The sequence below is a fragment of the Callorhinchus milii genome, unplaced genomic scaffold (assembly GCF_018977255.1).
Source record: "Callorhinchus milii isolate IMCB2004 unplaced genomic scaffold, IMCB_Cmil_1.0 Scaffold8, whole genome shotgun sequence".
NCBI classification, from domain to species: Eukaryota; Metazoa; Chordata; class Chondrichthyes; order Chimaeriformes; family Callorhinchidae; genus Callorhinchus; species Callorhinchus milii.
Window position 1 is genome coordinate 14231155 of NW_024704749.1, and position 19296 is coordinate 14250450.

The following is a 19296-nucleotide window of genomic DNA, read 5'->3' on the forward strand; positions in this document are numbered from 1 at the left end:
GGTGCAGAAAGTCCTGCGCGTTCAGCAACAGTATCTAGAGGTTACAGAAATCAAACCTCACACATCACACCAGCCATTAATCTATCCGCTAGTAGGACAGTACTCAACAGTGCTTAGGTTTTTGTTGTTGCTGTGTGGAATTGCTATTTCTAATCTCTCCGGTAATACACTATGTTGCTCAAAGGAAAATAAACTGGATAAATATTTGTACCGTTCGACAGTCTGTTAAGAATAATCCCAGCTTGTGGTTCGCTAAGTGAAAGCTTTTCAGCCAGTCGCTTTCTTAAGGTTAAGAATAAACAGCTGAAAAGGCTTTTATGTATAATAATAATAATAATAATAATAATCCTTGCATTTGATATAGCGCTTTTCACGTCAGGAGGACGTCCCAAAGCTCTTCACAGAATATACTGTAAAGTGAATTGACTGTATATTTGTGGGCGAACGCGGCAGCCAATTGCGCACAGCAATGTCCCACAAACAGTCGTGGATTGAAAATGACCAATTTATTATTGTTTTTGGTTTTGGAGGGATTATTATTAGGCGTGTGGAGTATTTTTTGTACAAAAATAGAATCTACACGGGGGATTTTATATTTTCTGATCCTTTCATCTTCTCCCCAACCCCCCCCCCCACCACCACCTCTCCCCACCTCGTCCCCCTTTTTAGGACCTCCTGATGTAGAGCAACCCTGTGAAAACAGCGTCAGGACTTGGAGCCCAGACGCTGGCGTAGATCAGAAAACAATTCCCCCCGCCTGCCCGGAACCCCAGGGATGTTACTTGGAGCTGGAGTTCCGCCACGCGCTAATTCCCGATTCCCTGACTATCTGGGTCACCTTCATGTCCACCGAGTGGGCGGCTCACGGAGCCATCCACAACGTCAAGCTGCTGACCGTGAGTGGCAACAACATCTCCCTGGGACCTCAGAACGTGTTCTGTGACGTGCCCATTACTGTCAAGCTCTCGGTCGCGGAGGAGGTGTACGGGATCCAGATTTTCACCCTGGACGAGCATCTGGAGATCGACGCAGCCATGCTGACCTCAGGAGCCCAGAATGCTCTGTGCAAACAGTGCCAACCAGTCCAGTACCAAATCATCCGAGACCCACCTTTTAAGGCGGGAAGAAGCATCACCGTCCTGGGCAGACGATTTGAGGACACGTAAGTGCTGTGTTTTATTATATATCTATATACACACAGACACACACAGACAAACACACTCACACACACACACACTCACACACACACATTTCAAAAACAAATTAGATAAGATTTATTTTAGGAAACAATATCGTGCGATACAGTATATACCGTTTGGGACATGACATGTGTATGTCACTGCCAGGAGGGTGGAAGGTGAACTGGATAGACCTTGGTCTTCGAGCAATTCTTATGTTCTAATGAAAGACTAGATTTTTTTTCGTTATGTGCTTAAGGAGTAATCCTGGTTCAAACTCTTCCCCCTTCCACCCCACATCCTTATATCAAGTGCAAGGATTATTATTAACAATTAGGGTTATTGGTATTGTTATTATAGGGCAAGGAAGGGAACGGGAAAAGCGGGCACATCCAATAAGACTTTATGGGATAGGTAGATTTTTTTTCCTATAAAGTTATAGAAGGAGGCGTTCAAGTTTATAAGTGCAATCCATAAAAAAATTCCTGTCTTCTGTTTGATGTCAGAATCGCGGATTCCCAGAACTCATGATTTTCTGCGCTCGTTTCAGAAATAAAAGCTATATATAGGTCATCTGACGATGGAATTGCTTTTCAGAGGGCATTCTTTCGACATGTTGTTGCAGTAAAGTGGAATTTATTCTAAAATTCCTTTAACTGGGAGTCACAGGTCATATTGTTAAAATGTTTGTGTTCCAAAAATATCCAGAATTATATTGTCCCCAAAGCTCGAAGGCTTGCTTTGTTTTCAAAAAACTTTTTGCCTGTGTAAATGTGGTCTAAATTGGTGGTATTTCTTAATGGATTTCCTTGACACAGTGCGTGCACACACCCACACTGGGGAGGGCGTCACCAGATAGGCATCTGTAGAGGACATTGTTAACGACTCTATTGACACCTCAACTACAGTGTAGATCAACAACAAGAACCACGACTTGCACTTGCGCAGCACAACCCCTTTCATGTTGGAGAACGTCTCAAAGTGATTTTACAGCCACGGAGTGTGGCCAAAGAAGAGGCCACCAGAGATTTTTAGGTGGGTTCTAAAAGCAGAGAGCGAGAGAGAGAGAGATTTTAGGGTTCCGGGATTTAGAGAAAGCGCCACGGAGAGTGGGGACAAAGTAGCCGAAGGCTCACCCAGCGCCAAGGAGAAAACCTGGGACAATCAGCGATCAGTTAAGCGCTCTAGGACGCTACCCCGCACGAGGGGCGCTATATAAATGCAAGTTGTTGTCGTCGTTATTGTATCAGTCGGACTCATCTCTGGGCGGGTGTTTCACCAACTGAGCGATTGAGCTCTCTCCCCCTTTCCTTGCATTTGAAAAATAACCTTTTTCGAGCCCTCCAAAGGCTACAGTTCTTAAAACACAGGGGCCTAATCTGCAACGCTCGAGCTGAGTGAAATTATCACAGCAAGTTAGCTAAGAGCAGCCTTCGCTGCTGCTTTGATGTGTATGGACGGACTTGTCATCCCGGCACGATTCTCTCAGGAAGAGGCTGTGGAACCCCAAAAGCTGTCGAGCGATTCGTCTCTTGGAAGGTGAAGGGCAGCCAAAAGGCATGGAATCAGACTGCATTCCCGGTCTGCACGGAGGGGCATTATAAAAACCACCGAGACAAGTAAACGCATAGACGGTTCCCTCCGGGCTAAATCTGGAACTCTGGAATGAAATGCTGAGAGAGAGAGAGAGAGAGAGAGAGAGAGAAATATCCATGCAGAGGGCGCTCAGTTTGTTTTTCCAGCCACAGATCAGGTCTGCTCAGCCAAGAGAGCTTTAAAATCGATGGAATTCTTGTTGAATAACGACAACGCTCCTGATTGCAGCAGTCAGCGTGAAGCGATTCTAAACACACACCAGCTTTGGCCTCTTCTGCTTCACGTTCAGAGGTATAATACAAACCCGCGCTCATTCCCATTGACTGGCAATCACTGGGGGCAAGGATTCCTCCCACTCAGCTCTCATGAAGCCCATTTCTAACAGGCAGGTTGGACCTAGCCGGACAAGCAGCAGGAAGCTTGCCAGACAGTGCTCTCAATGGCAAGCTATGTGATATTAAACTCCAGCAGTTACCCGCAACACATATTCTGGGGTTGCCCCAAGCCTTGGCTCTCGCATCCTGGGCCTGATACTCTCTGGATTAGGTTAAGCAGAGCGAGTCCTTCTGGCGAGAGTTTGGGTTCTATTCCAGACATGGAAATTGGCACCTGCAGGTGGCAAAATGCACAGTCAATCCACTTTAAGGTATATCCCGTGAAGCACTTTGAGACGTCTCGACTACGTGATAAGGCGCAGTATCAAAATGCAATGATCATTATTATTATTACATGGAACGCTCAGTCTGCTTTGGATACTCTTAAGCTTTCCGCATGCATCAGAAAACCTAGACTGACCGAAACAAATTGATTCCCAATGCTGAATATCTACCATTGGTTCAACATAAGCCCACCCTCTGATCACGCCAATGGGGATGATAATTCAGGGTCACTTACTTTGCTAATATTTTAGCAATGTGGATTTTTTTTTGTGACATTTGATGTGCAGATTTGTTCTTGGGAGGGGTGTGTGTGTGTGGTTTTATTTATATAGATATATATTTGCATTCCTCGAACTATGAAGCAGATGTCACTTATTTAAAAAAAATGATACGGTGAATTTCAGATGACTTTAGGAGTGCGTTTCAGGGGCTGGAACATGCTGGAGGGGTTTGCACGATGCCATAAACCAGTGGAGAGAAACCCGAGCAGTTTACAAAGGTTATTTGAGCTGCTTTACAGCGTTCCACCCTGGAAACCACTCAAGGCCATCTTCCCTTGCTTCCGGTTTTGTCACCTCTTCTCCTCGCTACGCAGTCTCTCAGCGGGACTCTGCATCTTTTACAGCCCCAGGGGGGAGGGAAAGGGAGGGAAAGAGAAAGAGAGAGAGAGATTGTCGGCCAGGACATCGGGAGAAAACTCCCTTTTGTTTTCAACTAGGGCCACGGGATCTTCAACGTTCATCCGAATGAGTAGACTGGACCTCGGTTAAAGGTCTCATCCTAAAGACGGCACCTTCAACAATGGGCAGCTCCCCCCCGCTCAGCATTTGCCTAGATGTTGTGAGAGACAAGGCCCTACAGAAACAGTCAGAATCCACCCAAATATGATCCCAAGCACACACCGGAGATCGATCCCATTAAAGGCAGAGCCAGTACCTACAGCCAAGCTTTAGGCAAAGCCATTCATTCCTCCTTCCAAGAGGGTCTATTCCCAGTGCACATTTCTTTGAGAATCGTAGAATCGTACAGCACAGAAGGAGGCCATTCTGCCCATCCTGCCTGTGCCGTCTCTTTGAAAGCTTCCAACTAGTCCCACTCCCCCATGTTTACCCCATAGCCCTGCAAATGTTTCCTTTTCAAATACCTATCCAATACCCTTTTGAAAGCTACTTTTGAATCTGCTTCCATCAGCCTTTCAGACAGTGTATTCCATTCTACTCTTCCCTCGATTCCCATTTTTGTTTCCAAAGCTATTGTTTCCTGGTCCCTTGACGTTAGTTGCATTTAAGCTGTTCCCCCCCCCACCTCCCCCAACACTTTCTTGTTGGTTTCCATTGCAACAACTTAATTCTGCAGTTCCATCCCTCAAAGTTCATCAAATCCCATTTCACGTTATTGGTGAAACCAGCCAAGCATCTGAAGTAGAGAGAGCACCAACCTTTGTAAGTTGTCTGATCATTGATTTCTGCAACACTGCCCCTCCCAAATTTGCTTTTCAAGACATTCAATTTGAGTAGATACCCCATGGCTAGCGCCCCCTAATGGACCTATGTGGCACTCTACATGCTAAACACAAGAAGAGGGTCCATTTAACCTCATCTTTCATCCTACCTCTGCAACCTCCTGCAACTCCATTGACCCAGCCGCTATTGGTGTTGTTTCTACGGTTCCGCACGACTCTTAAGATAAGTTCGATCTTACAAGCAAAGACGAGGTGGAATTTGGGGCCTTAAGATGTCCACAGTTTGTGGTCAGGGAGCGAGAGGAGGGTGGGCTGGAGCAATAACTATAATATTAAGAAACTGTGATGGTTTACCAGATCTAATGCCTGCTGAGTTCCTATATAAAATGAAAGGTGAAATAAAGGTCAGGACTAATAAAAAAAAACATTCTTTGATGTACCACCTTGTTGTGAGGAAAGGGCAAGGCGGATACAAAATACTTGTGAACTTTGCCCCGTAGGAAGGAGTTTTTGATCCCCCAACCCCCCTCCTTCGCAACAGCTATCCGATTTCCCGTAAAACTTCACAAACCTTTTCCAGTCCCCGACAAAACAAAAATGCTGGAATTTTAATGACAGAGATTTGTCTCGATTATTATCCGCTCTATATGAGAGTTTCATTAAAAGAAACATGCACACATATACAGTCTCCCTCGGTCTTGTAATACTTCTGAATATGCCCCCTGAGAAAAGTTGGGCGATAATTCTGAGCACACTTTGGTTCACGCGGAAAATAAATATCTCTTTATTGTTTCAACAAGGTGACTACGGAATTTGTTTCCGTGGTTTATGGTGTCATTCATGCACATCAATTAGATTCTGAAAAGTAAAATAATACCAATAATAATCCTTGTATTTGATAAAGAGCCTTTTGTGTAAGGAGCATGTCTCAAATTGCTTCACAGGATTCACTGTAAACTGTAGTGACTGTTTTCCAGGCGAACTTGGCTGCCGATTAGGCATAGCAGTGTCCCCCAAACAGCCATTAAGTGAGCAACCAATTTTATTTGGGGGATTGTTGGCCAGGAGAAACTCTTTTCAACTTGCGCCACAGTATCTCTATCTTCCACCTAAACAAGCACAGATGGGATCTCGGTTTAACTTCTCATTTGAAGGACGTCACCTTCAACAACGCAAGGCACCCCCCAGCCCCCACCCCACCAGCATTGCACTGGAGTGTCAGCCTAGACTGCGAACTCATAGTCCAAACGTGAGGCTTGAACCTTCTGACTCAGTTCCGGCCTTGGAAAGGCCAAGCTATGTCCCTGTCCCAAAAGGATCGATTTCTTATTAAGATATAGCACTCATTTTATTAAACTCGGAGAAGCCAGACAAGTTAATAGACCCATTAGATTTCAAGACCTTTGCGGTTCAAGTTCAATGCTTCGCTGACTGACCGAGCTACTGTGCGCCCCACCCCCGCCACCCCAACCCCCTCACGAATAGGAAAACGAAAGATTGACACATCGTTCTTCAAAGCTGCTAGTTACTGGAAACCATTCCTGCAAATGTGACATTCAGTACGTTGGTTCACAAGCAACGAATGAAGCGAATCAGTGAAATAACCATTGGAATGGAAATACAGGAAATGAAGGGTTTGCAAGGGACTGGATTTATACTGTAAAAGCAGTGACAATCAGACTCACCAAGGTAACACCAAAAGGCTGTGGATGCGGGATCCATTCAAATTTTCAAGACTGAGCTGGATAGATTTTTGTTATGTCAGGGTATCAAGGGATATGGGGCAAGGGCAGGTAATTGGGATTGAGGTACAGATGGGCCATCGTTTAATTGAATGGCGGAACAGGCTGGAGGGGCTGAATGGCCTACTCCTGTTCCTATGTTCCTATATAATTTCAGTAGATGCCACTTGTGAGCCTCTCGCTGTGTCTGCCCCGATTATTACTGTATTTCTTCGCTGCTCATCCGAGTAGCTCGCTCCCTTCCAAATCGGCTCACGTTCTCAGACGAGATCGTGAGTTCATTACGGCATCAGGTTACCCCGGTGGCTTTCGCTGCCCGCAAATGCCTTCACTTGCAAGATGAAGCTCTAACTGGCTGCAGGTTTCCTGCCATTAATCTTGGCGCACTGTTGGGGTTCTCCAGTAAACCACTGTGACAGACACATTGCGCACGTGGTAAGGGATTTGGGGAATGGAATACCAAGTGCATTCTTGGCACTTACTATCAGCAGTCAAGAACTGCCAAGTCAGGTAGAGCGAGGGCCAGATGTAGGGTAAGCTCGTTCGCTACTATTTCTCAACCAAGTTCCTCAGCCCCGACATTGACTAAGCAAACACAGGCAGAAAGGAACAAACGCATTCTCAAGGCAGGAGCCAAGTGGTGTAGGTGAGTGAGCAGGTCTGTCGTAACCCTGCACCCACAAGGTTTGCAACGTTGTTTATTATTGGACCTTGAAGGTAAGCAAGACTGGCAAATAGTGGACCAAAGCACCATCGCAGGGAAAGAACAGTCACCCACTTCCCTCACCCGAATCCCTGCCATCATAACGTCTTCAAATTACCAGCAAACGTGTTGGAGAGGTGAATGTTAACAGTGACAAACTTGCGCTTTTTATAGCGCTTTTCAAGCAGAAGTAAATGCTTGGAAGCGCTCCGCAGACAAACAAAAAATACGGCATGCCTTCATCAACGAACCCCAGAAACCTCATTTCACATTGACGAACGATTTGTGAACCTCAAACAAACTTGCGTCATTTTCTCCAGAGAAAATAGATTGAAAGTGAGTGTCACAAACGGTAATGGACTATAAAACGTTTGGTTTCCGAACACCCAAACTGACCTAAAATTGGCCAAGGCGTTAGCCTTTTGTTCCACTTTGTCGATCTGTTGTAGTTACGTATTCCCGTGCACACAACCAGTCTTCTCGCCGAATGCCTTTCACGTCAGGAGGGCGTCTCAAAGCGCTTCGCAGAATACACTATAAAGCGTAGTGACTGTGAAACTCGTGGGCAAACACGGCGGCCGATTTTGCACGCAGCAGCCTTTCCGCAAAACAGCCACAAAGTGAATGAGACTTCGCCGCAACTGGATTCCTGAAATCAGGAATATCTGATTTGCCAGCAGGAAATTGTTCTTTTCAACAACAAGAATCTCGCTGGGTCGCTGAGCGCTGTGCTCTCGAGGACTGAAAGCAGACGGATCGAGTTCATTGTAATTTTGCGCATTAGTTCTGCATTATCATCGTAAATCTCATGCCACCGGCCTCAGAAAGTTTTTTTTTTAAAAAACAAAACCAAACAAACGTGAAAGAACCCAAGCAGGAGAAATTGGCATGGTTCTCCACTCAGACTAGCGCACACAGGATTACCCATTCATAGAGTTGAACGCAGGCCTGATCACATCCCACCGCAACAAGGACGAGGTAACTAGCATTGAACCTGAGGCCGTTGTTAAGAAGGTAGTTTCAGTGGCATGTGTGTAATTCAAACCTGAGGACTAATAGAACTGACAGGATTCCCCCCGACCCACCAAAAAAAGGAACTGTGACCGCATCAAGACTCAGAACGTACTACAAGACGCAAAGAGCGATGTGACAGAGTTTATGAACGTTATTTGAGCCGCGAGATTGTGTTACAACCGTTAAAGTCCTTCCCAGAGAATTCATATATTGGTTTGTCTAATGGACCCGCACAGGATGTTTTCAGATTCGAAACACACTGATTTCCTCAGAATAGTTACATGGCCGTTGGCTGCCTGTGTTTGTCACAGAGTCGAGTGTACTACGCTGATTTATTCTGCCTTTCGTTTAACCGTTTGTAAGACACAGACTGTGATCACGTTTCGCCATTGTTACAGTATTTTTATTTACTTCTTCTTTCTCCTTCTTTCACTGCTTCTGTCTCCCACTTCTCCTCCCACGCCCCCCCTCACCCCACAGTTAAATAGAAAAAGTACATTGAAATGCTTTCACAAGCACCAGGACAACAAACAAGAGGGCACAGGTTCAAGGGCTGGAAAGGGGGCAATTTCAGGACAGACACCAGGAAATATTTCTTTACCAAGAGGGTAATTCAAACCTGAACAGGTTAAAAAATAACAACAACAATAAATACTCCTTGCATTTGATACAGCGCCTTACCACCTCTTTGAGACGTCTCAAAGCGCTTCACAGGATATACTGTGAAGTGAATTGACTGTATTTTGTGGGCAGAAGAAACTCGGCAGCCAATTACGCACAGCAGCGTACGATGATGGCTGGAGGCAGGCACGAATTTGGAAGAGTATCATCTGCCATCCGCAAAGCAATAACCGTTGCTGCGTTGCAAATTCCAGTCCCATTCTTCCCCAATTTGAACATGAATTAAAGAGGACAAATACTCAGTGGGTTGCGGTAAATGGGTGGTGGTGGGGTAGATTTGCGGACATGGAATGGACACACAGCCTGTTAGAAACAGTGCCAATTGAATCAATCTGATCCAGCTGTGGGCCGGCTGCTTTGGATAGGCTCCTTTGCAAGGCAGCGAGCCAGTTTAATCAGTAACAGGACTAAAATGAAAAAAGGCAAGGTTTATTTATTGAGGTTTTCCTTGTGTCAGCAGGGAAGTGAAACATGGGATTCTGTACAAGTATCAGGTGGTAGCTGTGGTGGGCACGGACGAAAATGAACCCTCTCCAGAACTGATCCACGTGCATGGAGCTGCCTACTGCGGTGATGGTGTGATCCAAAGGTAAGCATGCCAGGACAATACAATCAGATGGCACGTGCAGCACAGAAAACACGCTAGGCTATTGCCCTTATAAAGCAAACATTCTTAAAGGGCCCGTTCTTCACCTGAGACAATCTAATCCAACTTTCCTATCCGATTGCCCGTATCCTTTGATATTCCTCCTCTTCAAGAATGCATCCAATTCCCTTTGTAATAGGACCTCCGGTGACTTTCATGAAGGGAAGATGCCTCGAAGAGTAGGGACTGTAATTTGTAGGCAAATGCAGCGTTCAATTTACACGCAGCAATGTCTCACAAACAGCCAGGAAGTGAGTGACCAATTCTTATCAGAGGGATTGTTGGCCAGGACACCGGGAGAAACTCCTTTCTCTTTTCGAATAGTGCAATGGGAACTTTACAGAGACCTCGGTTTAACTTCTCATCTGAAGAATGGAGTCACCGAAAACACTGCACTCCCCCAGCTCTGCATTGGAGTGTTAGCCGAGACCGTATATGAGTTTGAAGATTGTGCTCACAACCTTCTGACCCCACCACGCTGCTCAAAATGGAGCTGATGCATCTCATATGCCTTGGGACGTCCTCCCGATGTGATAGGCGCTCTATAAATGTAAACGCACATTGTATTGTTATGTTGTATTTTCCAACACAAACAAAACGGGACTGAATTCAAAGGTTTTGCTGGAGGACTTTGTGGGAATGGTTCACATCAGGTTTGGTGTCTGGTTTTCGTGGTGGCAGATAGGATTACTATTACTAGGAGTGTTAATTATTATTAATTACTATTACTAGGAGTGTGCGTGCCAGTGCCCACGGATAGATACAGACCTTATTTAGTTCCTGGTGAGTTGCTAAAGTGTATTAGAAACAATATCTTTTTGGGTAACCACCTTGCGATCTGCTGCTGTCTGGCTTCTGCTCGAGTGAGAGAGATTAGTTTATTCCGACCAGGGGAGTGGATTTCTGTGGTGAACTTGCAGGTTAACGTGGGTGGGAAGGTTGTGTTGTGCTTTTTATTAATCTGACGGGTGTCCCATGTCACCGTCAGCACTCTAGTAATTGTGGCAACGTGCGAGAATGATACTCAGGGTCAAAGGCATGAGTTAGAAGGCACGACTAGATAAACTGGGGCTCTTCAACCTTAAGAAGCAATGTCTCACAGGGGGCTTTGCAGAGGTATATAAGAGGCTGAATGATATAAAATAAATTCACAGCAATTCTTTCAGGCATCCCAAAGCAGCAAGGTAAAATAGGGCACAGGTTTAGCTTTGTAAAGTGGTGGTGGGTGGGAGTGGTTTGGATCTATAACAGGAATTATTTCTTGAAACAGAAGGTAATTAACAACTGGAAGCGATCACCGGGAAGGAGGGAGAGGAAAGCGGATTCATTTAAGAAATGGTTTGTTGCCGTGATGAGAAATGGGTTCAGTGAGTATTCTGGAAAATTAGATCAAATGGACCTTGTTCATCTGAACCTCTCGTCAATGTTGGCATCGAACAGCCCCACCTTTAGCGGAGGGCAGAAAGAAGCCGTAAAAGACTTGAAGTAAATAGTCACTGAACGAAATGATGACAGCAAGTAGTGCTGGGAGATTGTAGTGGACAAGACAAGGCTGGATCCTTAGGCTGGAACCTAATTGAGCGAATTCTGGCTCTAAGTGAAATTTTCTTTGGCCACAGGAGCCAAGCAGAGCATTGCTGCGTTGGCAACGCATCAGCAATACACGATTGTTTTTGGAGTCGGGCTCCTTCAATTTAGAGTCAAAGCCTTTCAATGGCCTCACGCTGATCTCTTCCCCCCACACCCCCTCTACACCCACTCTCTGAGATTCTGCCAATTCAGCAAAGCCCTGATGCTCTGTTTACTTTCAACCACAAGGCTATACCATAAAAATGGGCACTGGTCAGTGCTTCCTGGTTGTCAGGAGATCTGCAGCTGATGTCATTTCCTGCGCAGGAAGACAACATCCACTCTTGAGAGAGGTTCCAGTGGATTCTGGGATACCAATAAAGGCCTGGAGACTTCCCGTTCCTGAACGCTATGTGCAGGAAGATGGCTAGTCAGTGCCAGAACCTCAATGTGTAGCGAACATAGAGTATTCCCCAGGAAGAGCGTGCTGTCATGTGCTACACTGGGGCACATTATAAGGGGGTGTTGGCCTGTGATAGAGAAAACCACAAGACTTGAATTATTGAATTAGACTAACTTTCCATTCAAACGTTTCTTACCCTCCCATCTCCTGTTAATGATTATCCATGTTCAATCCAGGGAAATGGGAGAAGATTGCGACGACAAGAATAAGGCGAATGGCGATGGCTGCTCCAGGTTTTGTCGGCAGGAACCATCTTTCAAGTGTATGGGTAGGTACTGCTTTGCACTGCTTGACCATCTTCCAGTTTCAAATCCCTGAAGCTCAACAATTTATAATAATCCTTGTATTTCATACCGCGCTTTATCGCGTCTTCTCAAAGTGCTTCACAGAATACACCATAAAGTGGATTGACGGTATATTTTGGGAGCGAAATGCGACAGCAAATTGCGCACAGCAGCGTCCCACAAATAGTCGTGGATTGAGTGACCAAATCATTATTATTTTTTGAAGGGATTATTACCCCAAAAAGGTGATTTGCCAATCGACTAACAACCGCGTTTCTACTTACTGCTAGGTAAACAGAGGCGTGTGGAGTGAGGAAACTTGCCCACCATTTCGCCCTGCTTGGGCATTGAACCCAGGTCCTCTTGCTTGCGAGGCGAGTGCCCTAACCACTAAGCTATAGGACTCCAAGTTACATGTAATGCACAATGAAGTGGATAGTCCAATAATGTGATGAGAAGCATTGCATTACTGTGGTTAACCACACACCAAGCTACTTGTCAGATCCCAGTGCCCTATCAATTAGGACTTTGGTTTGAACATGTCCACATCCCCAAGTCTGCTTTGGATTACTATAGTGCAGCCTGAATTTGCTCCTTGGAGGCAGTTCGCTCCTGGAGGAGACCTCACTTATCTTCCCATGGCCTTTTCCCAGGAAATCTAGATACGTTATTGATTCTAGCAACCTCAGAATGATAAAGGGACTCAACCCATAATATTACTGCTGAGTTAAGAGTTTTCCTACAGTGGGAACTGGATGAGATTCAATAATGCTCCATCAATTGGACAGGACAGGTTATGGAACCCCTTTTTATATAGTTACAACAAGAGATGTGAAATGTTCTCAAGTGACTTGTATGTTGGACTTATTTATCTCTGGGCTTAATTTATAGCATAGTCATTGACTTTGTAGCTGTTGGTGGGACATCGTTCCGTCTAAACTTGGCTGCCATGTCCGCTAAAAAACACACAATCACTGCACTTTACATTATATCCTGTTAAGCGCTTTGGGAAGGTTCTCCCGACGTAAAAGGCTCTGTGCCAAATGTAAGAGTTATGATTATTATTATGATTGTAACATGAACAGCCGGGGTCAAAAAAATAGAAAAAAAAGGGAGCCTTGCAATAAAAATCCGTGCAATTTTCGGGAAAAAAATAACAAAGTCCTTCGACGCATTTGATTTACTACAGCAAAAACATGACTTTTGCGTGCCTGAGATTGCACGTTGGCAGAAAGGCCGGGGCACTGAGTAGAGGGGAAACCATTCGGGTGCAGGTTTTCCGTGACATTCCAACAAAAAAAACCTTAACTCCCGAGTTTTGGTTTGAAAACAGGAAGAGAGGACTAGGGTCTTTCATCAGCTTTCTAGACTTTGTGAACCCTGCTGCCTCAACTCCGACTCAAAACAGATTGTGTCAATACGAGCTCACTGGTACAAATAGGTGAAGCCGGGCCGTTTTAACAGAAGGGTTCGGGAGATAAGTCTGCATCCTGCAAACCTGTTTCCTGTTCGTGTGGCGGGCTTCAGGATGGGCACCTTTGCACAGTGTATAATCATCTCGTACGATTCCATGGGGAGATGGACGGGGGCGTGAGGGGGGGGAGGGGTGGCAGGGAAGGGGGGGGCAAAGGAGTAAGGAAGTGCAACAGAGCTTTGTATCAACCAGATCAACGTCAACGTGTCCGCTGTCTTGTTCCGAGTTGCATCAAAAAAGGTGGCAGAACTGAAGATGAGAAAGAGAGAGAGAGAGAGAGAGAGAGAAAGAAACAGGAAAGGAATGGGCAGCTGATGTGTTTTCCTTTCTGGGTTCTCCCGAGTTAAAAGAAAGGAGAGAGATTAAAAAAAAAAGTTGCTCTGGCACCTTGCTACCCGCCTTTGCCTGCCGCGAAGAGGTTTGTTTGTTTGAGTTAGAGTAACTTTCCATTCATACGTTTCCTACCCTCCCATCTCCAGGCTTTGATTTCATAGACATACCTCCATATCCCAAAGTAGTGTATAAAACAGCAGGCGGGCACTGAAATAAAAGAACTTCACATGATTTCTTTTTAGACCTCTTTTTTTTTTTCTCTCTCTCTCACGCTCTCTCCTTCCCTCTCTCCCTCCCTCTCTCTCTCGCCTCTTGCAGACGAGCCGAGTAGGTGTTACTTTCACGACGGAGACGGAGTGTGTGAAGACTTTGAGAAAATGACCAGCGTGAAAGACTGCGGTCTCTACACGCCGAGTGGGTTTATGGACCAGTGGGCCATCAATGTTTCAGTCTCGCACCACCATGATCAATACTGCCCTGGGTGGGTGATAATCGGTCATCCAGCGGCTACTAAGGTAAAGACGACTGCGAATTGCACGTTTCAAACACTGATAGCGTATTTTACATTGCGAGGAACATCTCAAAGCCTTGACGCTGCTGGCAGGTCACTTGGGTTGGGTACTGTTTCAGAGGTGCCTTGACTGCTTGGGGGAGGGAGCGTTTTCGCAACGTGCTTTTAAAGAAAAAACAAAACCAAAAACGGCCACGTGTGCATTCGAATAACATTGGACTCTGACAGAGCTAAAATGCCTCGTTTCGGAAGTTTTCGTTTGACATCATTGGAGCGTTGCAATTTCAAAGCCAAAGAGCTAAGATCCAAAATTAGACATCACTCATAAAAAGGCAAAATACAGTACAAATTTGTCACGGGCAAAAAGGTTTTCGTAAGTCCTATCCGATTCGTTCCACGTGGCTGGTAAAAACAGATCATTGTTTTTATTACCTAGGTTGCAGTGTGCTTTCCCACTTTATCTGCAAAGTATTTCCCTTCCTTTATTCATTTCCTTTGTAATGAATTATTTCCCTGTTTACTCATCCCAGTTCCTTTGGCTGTTCAAGACTCAATGTAGGTTGCCATATGTGAAGGTGTGCTGGTGCGTAAGGGGTGGGTGGGGGGTGGGTTCTTTTGAATGTATTATTGATAGGTCTGTCACGCGCTGAACCTGATGGTACTGAAATAAAGGTGATACCCCTAACAATACAGTGCTCCCCCTACACTACACTGGAGGGTCAGCCTCGACTGTGAATTCAAACACCAGCCACTGATACCATCCATTCGGAGTCAATGTGGCTCTTGTATTTTCTGTCATTTATTAGATGGAAATGCCGGTTCATTTTATCATCACAGTTTAAGTGAGGAATCGGTATAGATTGCACGCTTTCAGGAGTAATGTCAGCTATTTGGTAGCTTAATGGACCAACCATAATGCCCCGAATGTATTGGTGCGGGATAACGCGTTCTCAAGGGCATTCCGAGCGAAATAATAAATAGTGATACGCAGGCATCGGGAGTGTTAATCCCTGTTGTCAGAGGCAGCCGTTCTAAATGATCAATCAATCAAGGGAAAGGGATACCTAAGTTTCTCAATTCTTTTTCAAGCGTGCAGAGGAAGGTAACTTGAAGGAAATTCCCAAGTGTAACTATGGGAATAGCTGTGCATCGAGTGAACCAGCCCTCAAGCCTATAAAAGTACTCATTAACCCTCACCACAACCATAACCTCTACTTCTTTTGGCAACGCAACTGTGTTCTTTTCTACACTGGCCTCTGGAACTTTGAGGAACTCTCCATGCCAATTCAAGTCCAGAAAGAACAACATATCAAGATTGCAGAAAATTAAACAAACACTGGAAGCTCTTAGCCTCCAACAGAGAGGATAGCTGCAGGTCAAATGTCATCACTTGACCTCCAAACTATTCCCTCTGTTGTAGGCTAATAGCTGCCAGTCACAATGGCTTCGTGAAACAAGCTCCCAACAAAAGCAGCCGGCGCACTGTTGATTTGCAAAGTAACTGGATCACTGTTGTGCTTGAGAGCAGTTTGGGAGGATTTCGGGATGTGTACAGAATGGGAGTGAACGAACAGTCCAAAAAGGACCAAAATATCTCGGGATACAGGATACAGTTTGGGGCACGACATGTCAAGTGCCTCTGCCAGGATGGTGGAGGGCAAACTCGATGGACCTTGGTCTTCTATTGCCTAGCAAATTCTTATGTTCTTACGACATGATGCATCAAATCCAGACACAGGGAAGTTTCCATGTGTGGGTGGCAAACACAGGTAGAACTCTCAGTCTTTTGGGATATTCTTCCTCTTACGGTGATGGGTGTGCACATCTGGTAAAACCCCACCAGCTGACCAAAAAAACAGACCCAGCTGGGTTAAGCTTAGCTTCTGATTATTCGTGGGCGCTAGTGTTAGTGAAGCGGAATGAAGTTCACCAAAAGCAGACTTCAAGATATGCCTGACAAAGTTTACATGACAGATGTTATGCAGGCTCATTGCTCTGTACATCATCAACTGTAATGGCTTTCAGATCTCGATCAACTGCCTTAGAAAGTGGCTGGGATGTGAGCGGTCCACCACACCAGGTCCAAACCCAGAGTCAGTGAAGGAATGCAGGGAAGATTTGGTCCAATGGGTTAATTCACTGTTCATTCTTGCGATGAGGAGCAATGCAGGTTACCTGAAGCCCATGTAATGCAGACGTATTTTCGCCCACAATAGTCACAATCAATCCACTTTACAGTATATCCCGCAAAGCGCTTTGAGACGTCTCAACAACGTGATAAGCCTCTGTATCAAATGCAAGGCTCTTTATTGTTGTCTGCTTTCAAAGTGGAAAGGAACGACCTAGTGATTCTCCTTCCATAGAAGGTGGAACAAATGAGTTCTTACTTAGTTCAAAGCCACATTATGCAAATAATAGCGAGAAATCCAACCCAGTAAAACCCACTCTCTGAAGCTCCATTCAGGAGTCCCTCCGACTTGCTTCCTCGCTCCCTCTGTTCATCTTAAGGGTTGATTTTTTTATATATAAAAGGAAATCTGGTTTCTTCGGACCTCGTTATCTGATATTTTGCCAAAAAAAAACACATTTTGAGCCCATTAAACAGAATTGAGGTTCGAGCCGAGCTTTGAGGCAAATTAAAAGTATTCATGTTTATTTGTTGAGTTTTTGGAAATGGGTACACTTTCAGGGTGAGCAGAGTGTTCCCTGTATCCAGTTGTACCCATTAAACAAACATGGTAGAGTACTGGCAATGAGTTGTGCTATTCAGTAAATTCTCTGTTGAAATGAATGTTCCCATTAATATTAACTCGCATGTACAGTATTTCCCTTTGGCAGTGCCTCGGGGAAGTACTTTTCATGCTAGACCTGGGTACAGAGTATTTTGTTCCTTTATTGCAATCTGGCTTATTCGACAGGGTTTTAGCTGCTGGCAGTGGGTTGGAAAACTAATGATTCCATCTGGGTGCCTTACACACCTCTCCCGGTCAGATAAAGGGGCCGAAATTCTTAGAAGCTGTCAGTTGCAAACGGTCAAAATGTCAGAGAGACATATGTGTGCGTGTGTGTGCGGACATGATAATTAGTACCGGTAATAATTGTCGTACCACCTACTGAAGATACCCCTCCCCTTGTTTTTGCGTTTTATTGTGGAACTGTTTCATTAATAATAACAATCTTTGCATGATATGGAGTGCCTTACCGAACTGTTTCAAAGTGCTTCACGGGATTTTTACCATGACAGCGGAGCGACTGCGGATATTGCGAGCAGCCGATTTGCATATAGCAACATCCCTCAAACAGCTGTGAGGCGAATGATCAATGGGAGGGAGGAGGATTGTCAACCAGCAGGACAGCAGAGAGAGCGAGAGAGAGAAACTCTCTTCCCTTTTTGAAATAGTGCCGCTTGAAACCATTTTGAAATTTTGGAATAACTTTTACAGTGTATCCTGTGAAGCGCTTTGAGACGTCTCGAAGACGTGATGATAAGGCGCTATATCAAATGCAAGGACTATTATTATTATAAGGTCCACCTAGACGGGACCTCGGTTTGACGTCTCACCCAAAGGGTAAAACAACAGGTTTTTCAGTCGCGGGTGCAGAAAGTTATCCGGAACTTTTGAAGCAGCGGAGAGAGCTTCAGCATTTTAAGAATGGGTGGGGTGGGTGATACAAAAAAAAAAAAAAAGTTTGTGCGGCTGGCTTTCTTTCCTTTTCTGTAGCGGAATCAGTCACTGACTCAAGTTGTGGGATTGCAGAAAGAGGGTCAAAAGTGCAACCGCACTCTTCAGCATCTGGTGGAACGTGCTCGGTTGGAAACAGCAGCAGAGTTTTCACCTTACTTGTCAGAGCCGAGCAGATAAAGTGTCCACCCTGTGTTACAGTGTCCCGATCCACTGGAGGCTCCTGAACACGATCATAGCATCTTGACTGAGTGTGCCTGTTGACCTTGACGGGACATTTCAAATAGAACAGACTCATTAATTCAGTTGTCTTTAGGATGAGAACATGCAGACTTGCATCATGTGATAGTGACTGAATGGAAAACAGATGTACAATTCATCCCCATCTGTTTGCTGCTCACAGCAATGGTGTAATGCCTCAGTCGCGGTGCGAAAGTCAGGGGCCAATCACGGCAGTGCTGTAGTGGGCTTCTGTAGTCCACGAGTGATGAAATCCGCGAGAGGAATTTCTTTGAGCGGAAATATTTTGTGTTTCGCTCTCAAAATACCCAGTCAAATCCACTTTACAGTATATTCTGTGCAGTGCTTTGAGACGTCTCGAGGAGGTGAAAAGGCGCTATGTTAAATGCAATGGTTATTATTATTATTATAGCTCTTAATATCCTACATTGTAGAGAGAGATTATCCTGGATATTTCTCTGTTAATAAGCTACATTCCCCACGTTCGTTTTGATTTGCACCATGAAATCTGGAGTATTGTACAGTGACGCAGCCAGCGAGAGAAGGGAGGTGATCGTAGGCACAGTGGATGAGGTCTTCAGGTGTGATCTGAAGCCAGGCAAGGAGGGAAGTGTGTGCGTGTGTGTGTGTGTGTGTGGGGGGGGGGGGGGTTAATCGAAGGTGCGATTCAGGAGTAGCTTTTTAATGAAGTTGAGCCGTGATGAGTCCAGGTGGAGGGATTTCTGGAGGGAGTTGCAGGGAGCGAGATCTTATACCAGTGGGTAGTTTGACCTCTAGAATCAGTGCAGAGAAAATGAGCAGGGTGGGGTGACGGGAGAGAGAAAATGTTCAACTCCATCATGATTTGTTATCCTTTCGGTACAATTCCCCAGTGTTTTACACAAGTATGTTTCTACTCATCTGCTGTTTGCCAAGAGCCAATTGGAGAGGTTCATGCATAAGACTGGCAGGCGGGGAAATGAGGGGGCTAAGAAAGGGTGGAGGGGCGGGGAGAGTGGGGGAGGGAAGGCGAAATCGGGCACTAGGTATTCTCCAAGAAAATAGAGAATAGCGGATCA

General features: G+C 45.3%; 1 protein-coding gene across 1 annotated transcript in view; it reads left to right on the forward strand.

The window, feature by feature from the left end:
* Window positions 1-19296, forward strand: part of LOC103180420 (pappalysin-1) — a 196019-nt gene that overhangs the window by 115010 nt on the left and 61713 nt on the right. The window contains exons 12-15 of the mRNA XM_007896253.2: window positions 670-1162; window positions 9496-9624; window positions 11890-11981; window positions 14123-14319. Coding sequence (XP_007894444.2) covers window positions 670-1162; window positions 9496-9624; window positions 11890-11981; window positions 14123-14319 — 911 coding nt within the window. The remainder of the gene's footprint in view (window positions 1-669; window positions 1163-9495; window positions 9625-11889; window positions 11982-14122; window positions 14320-19296) is intronic.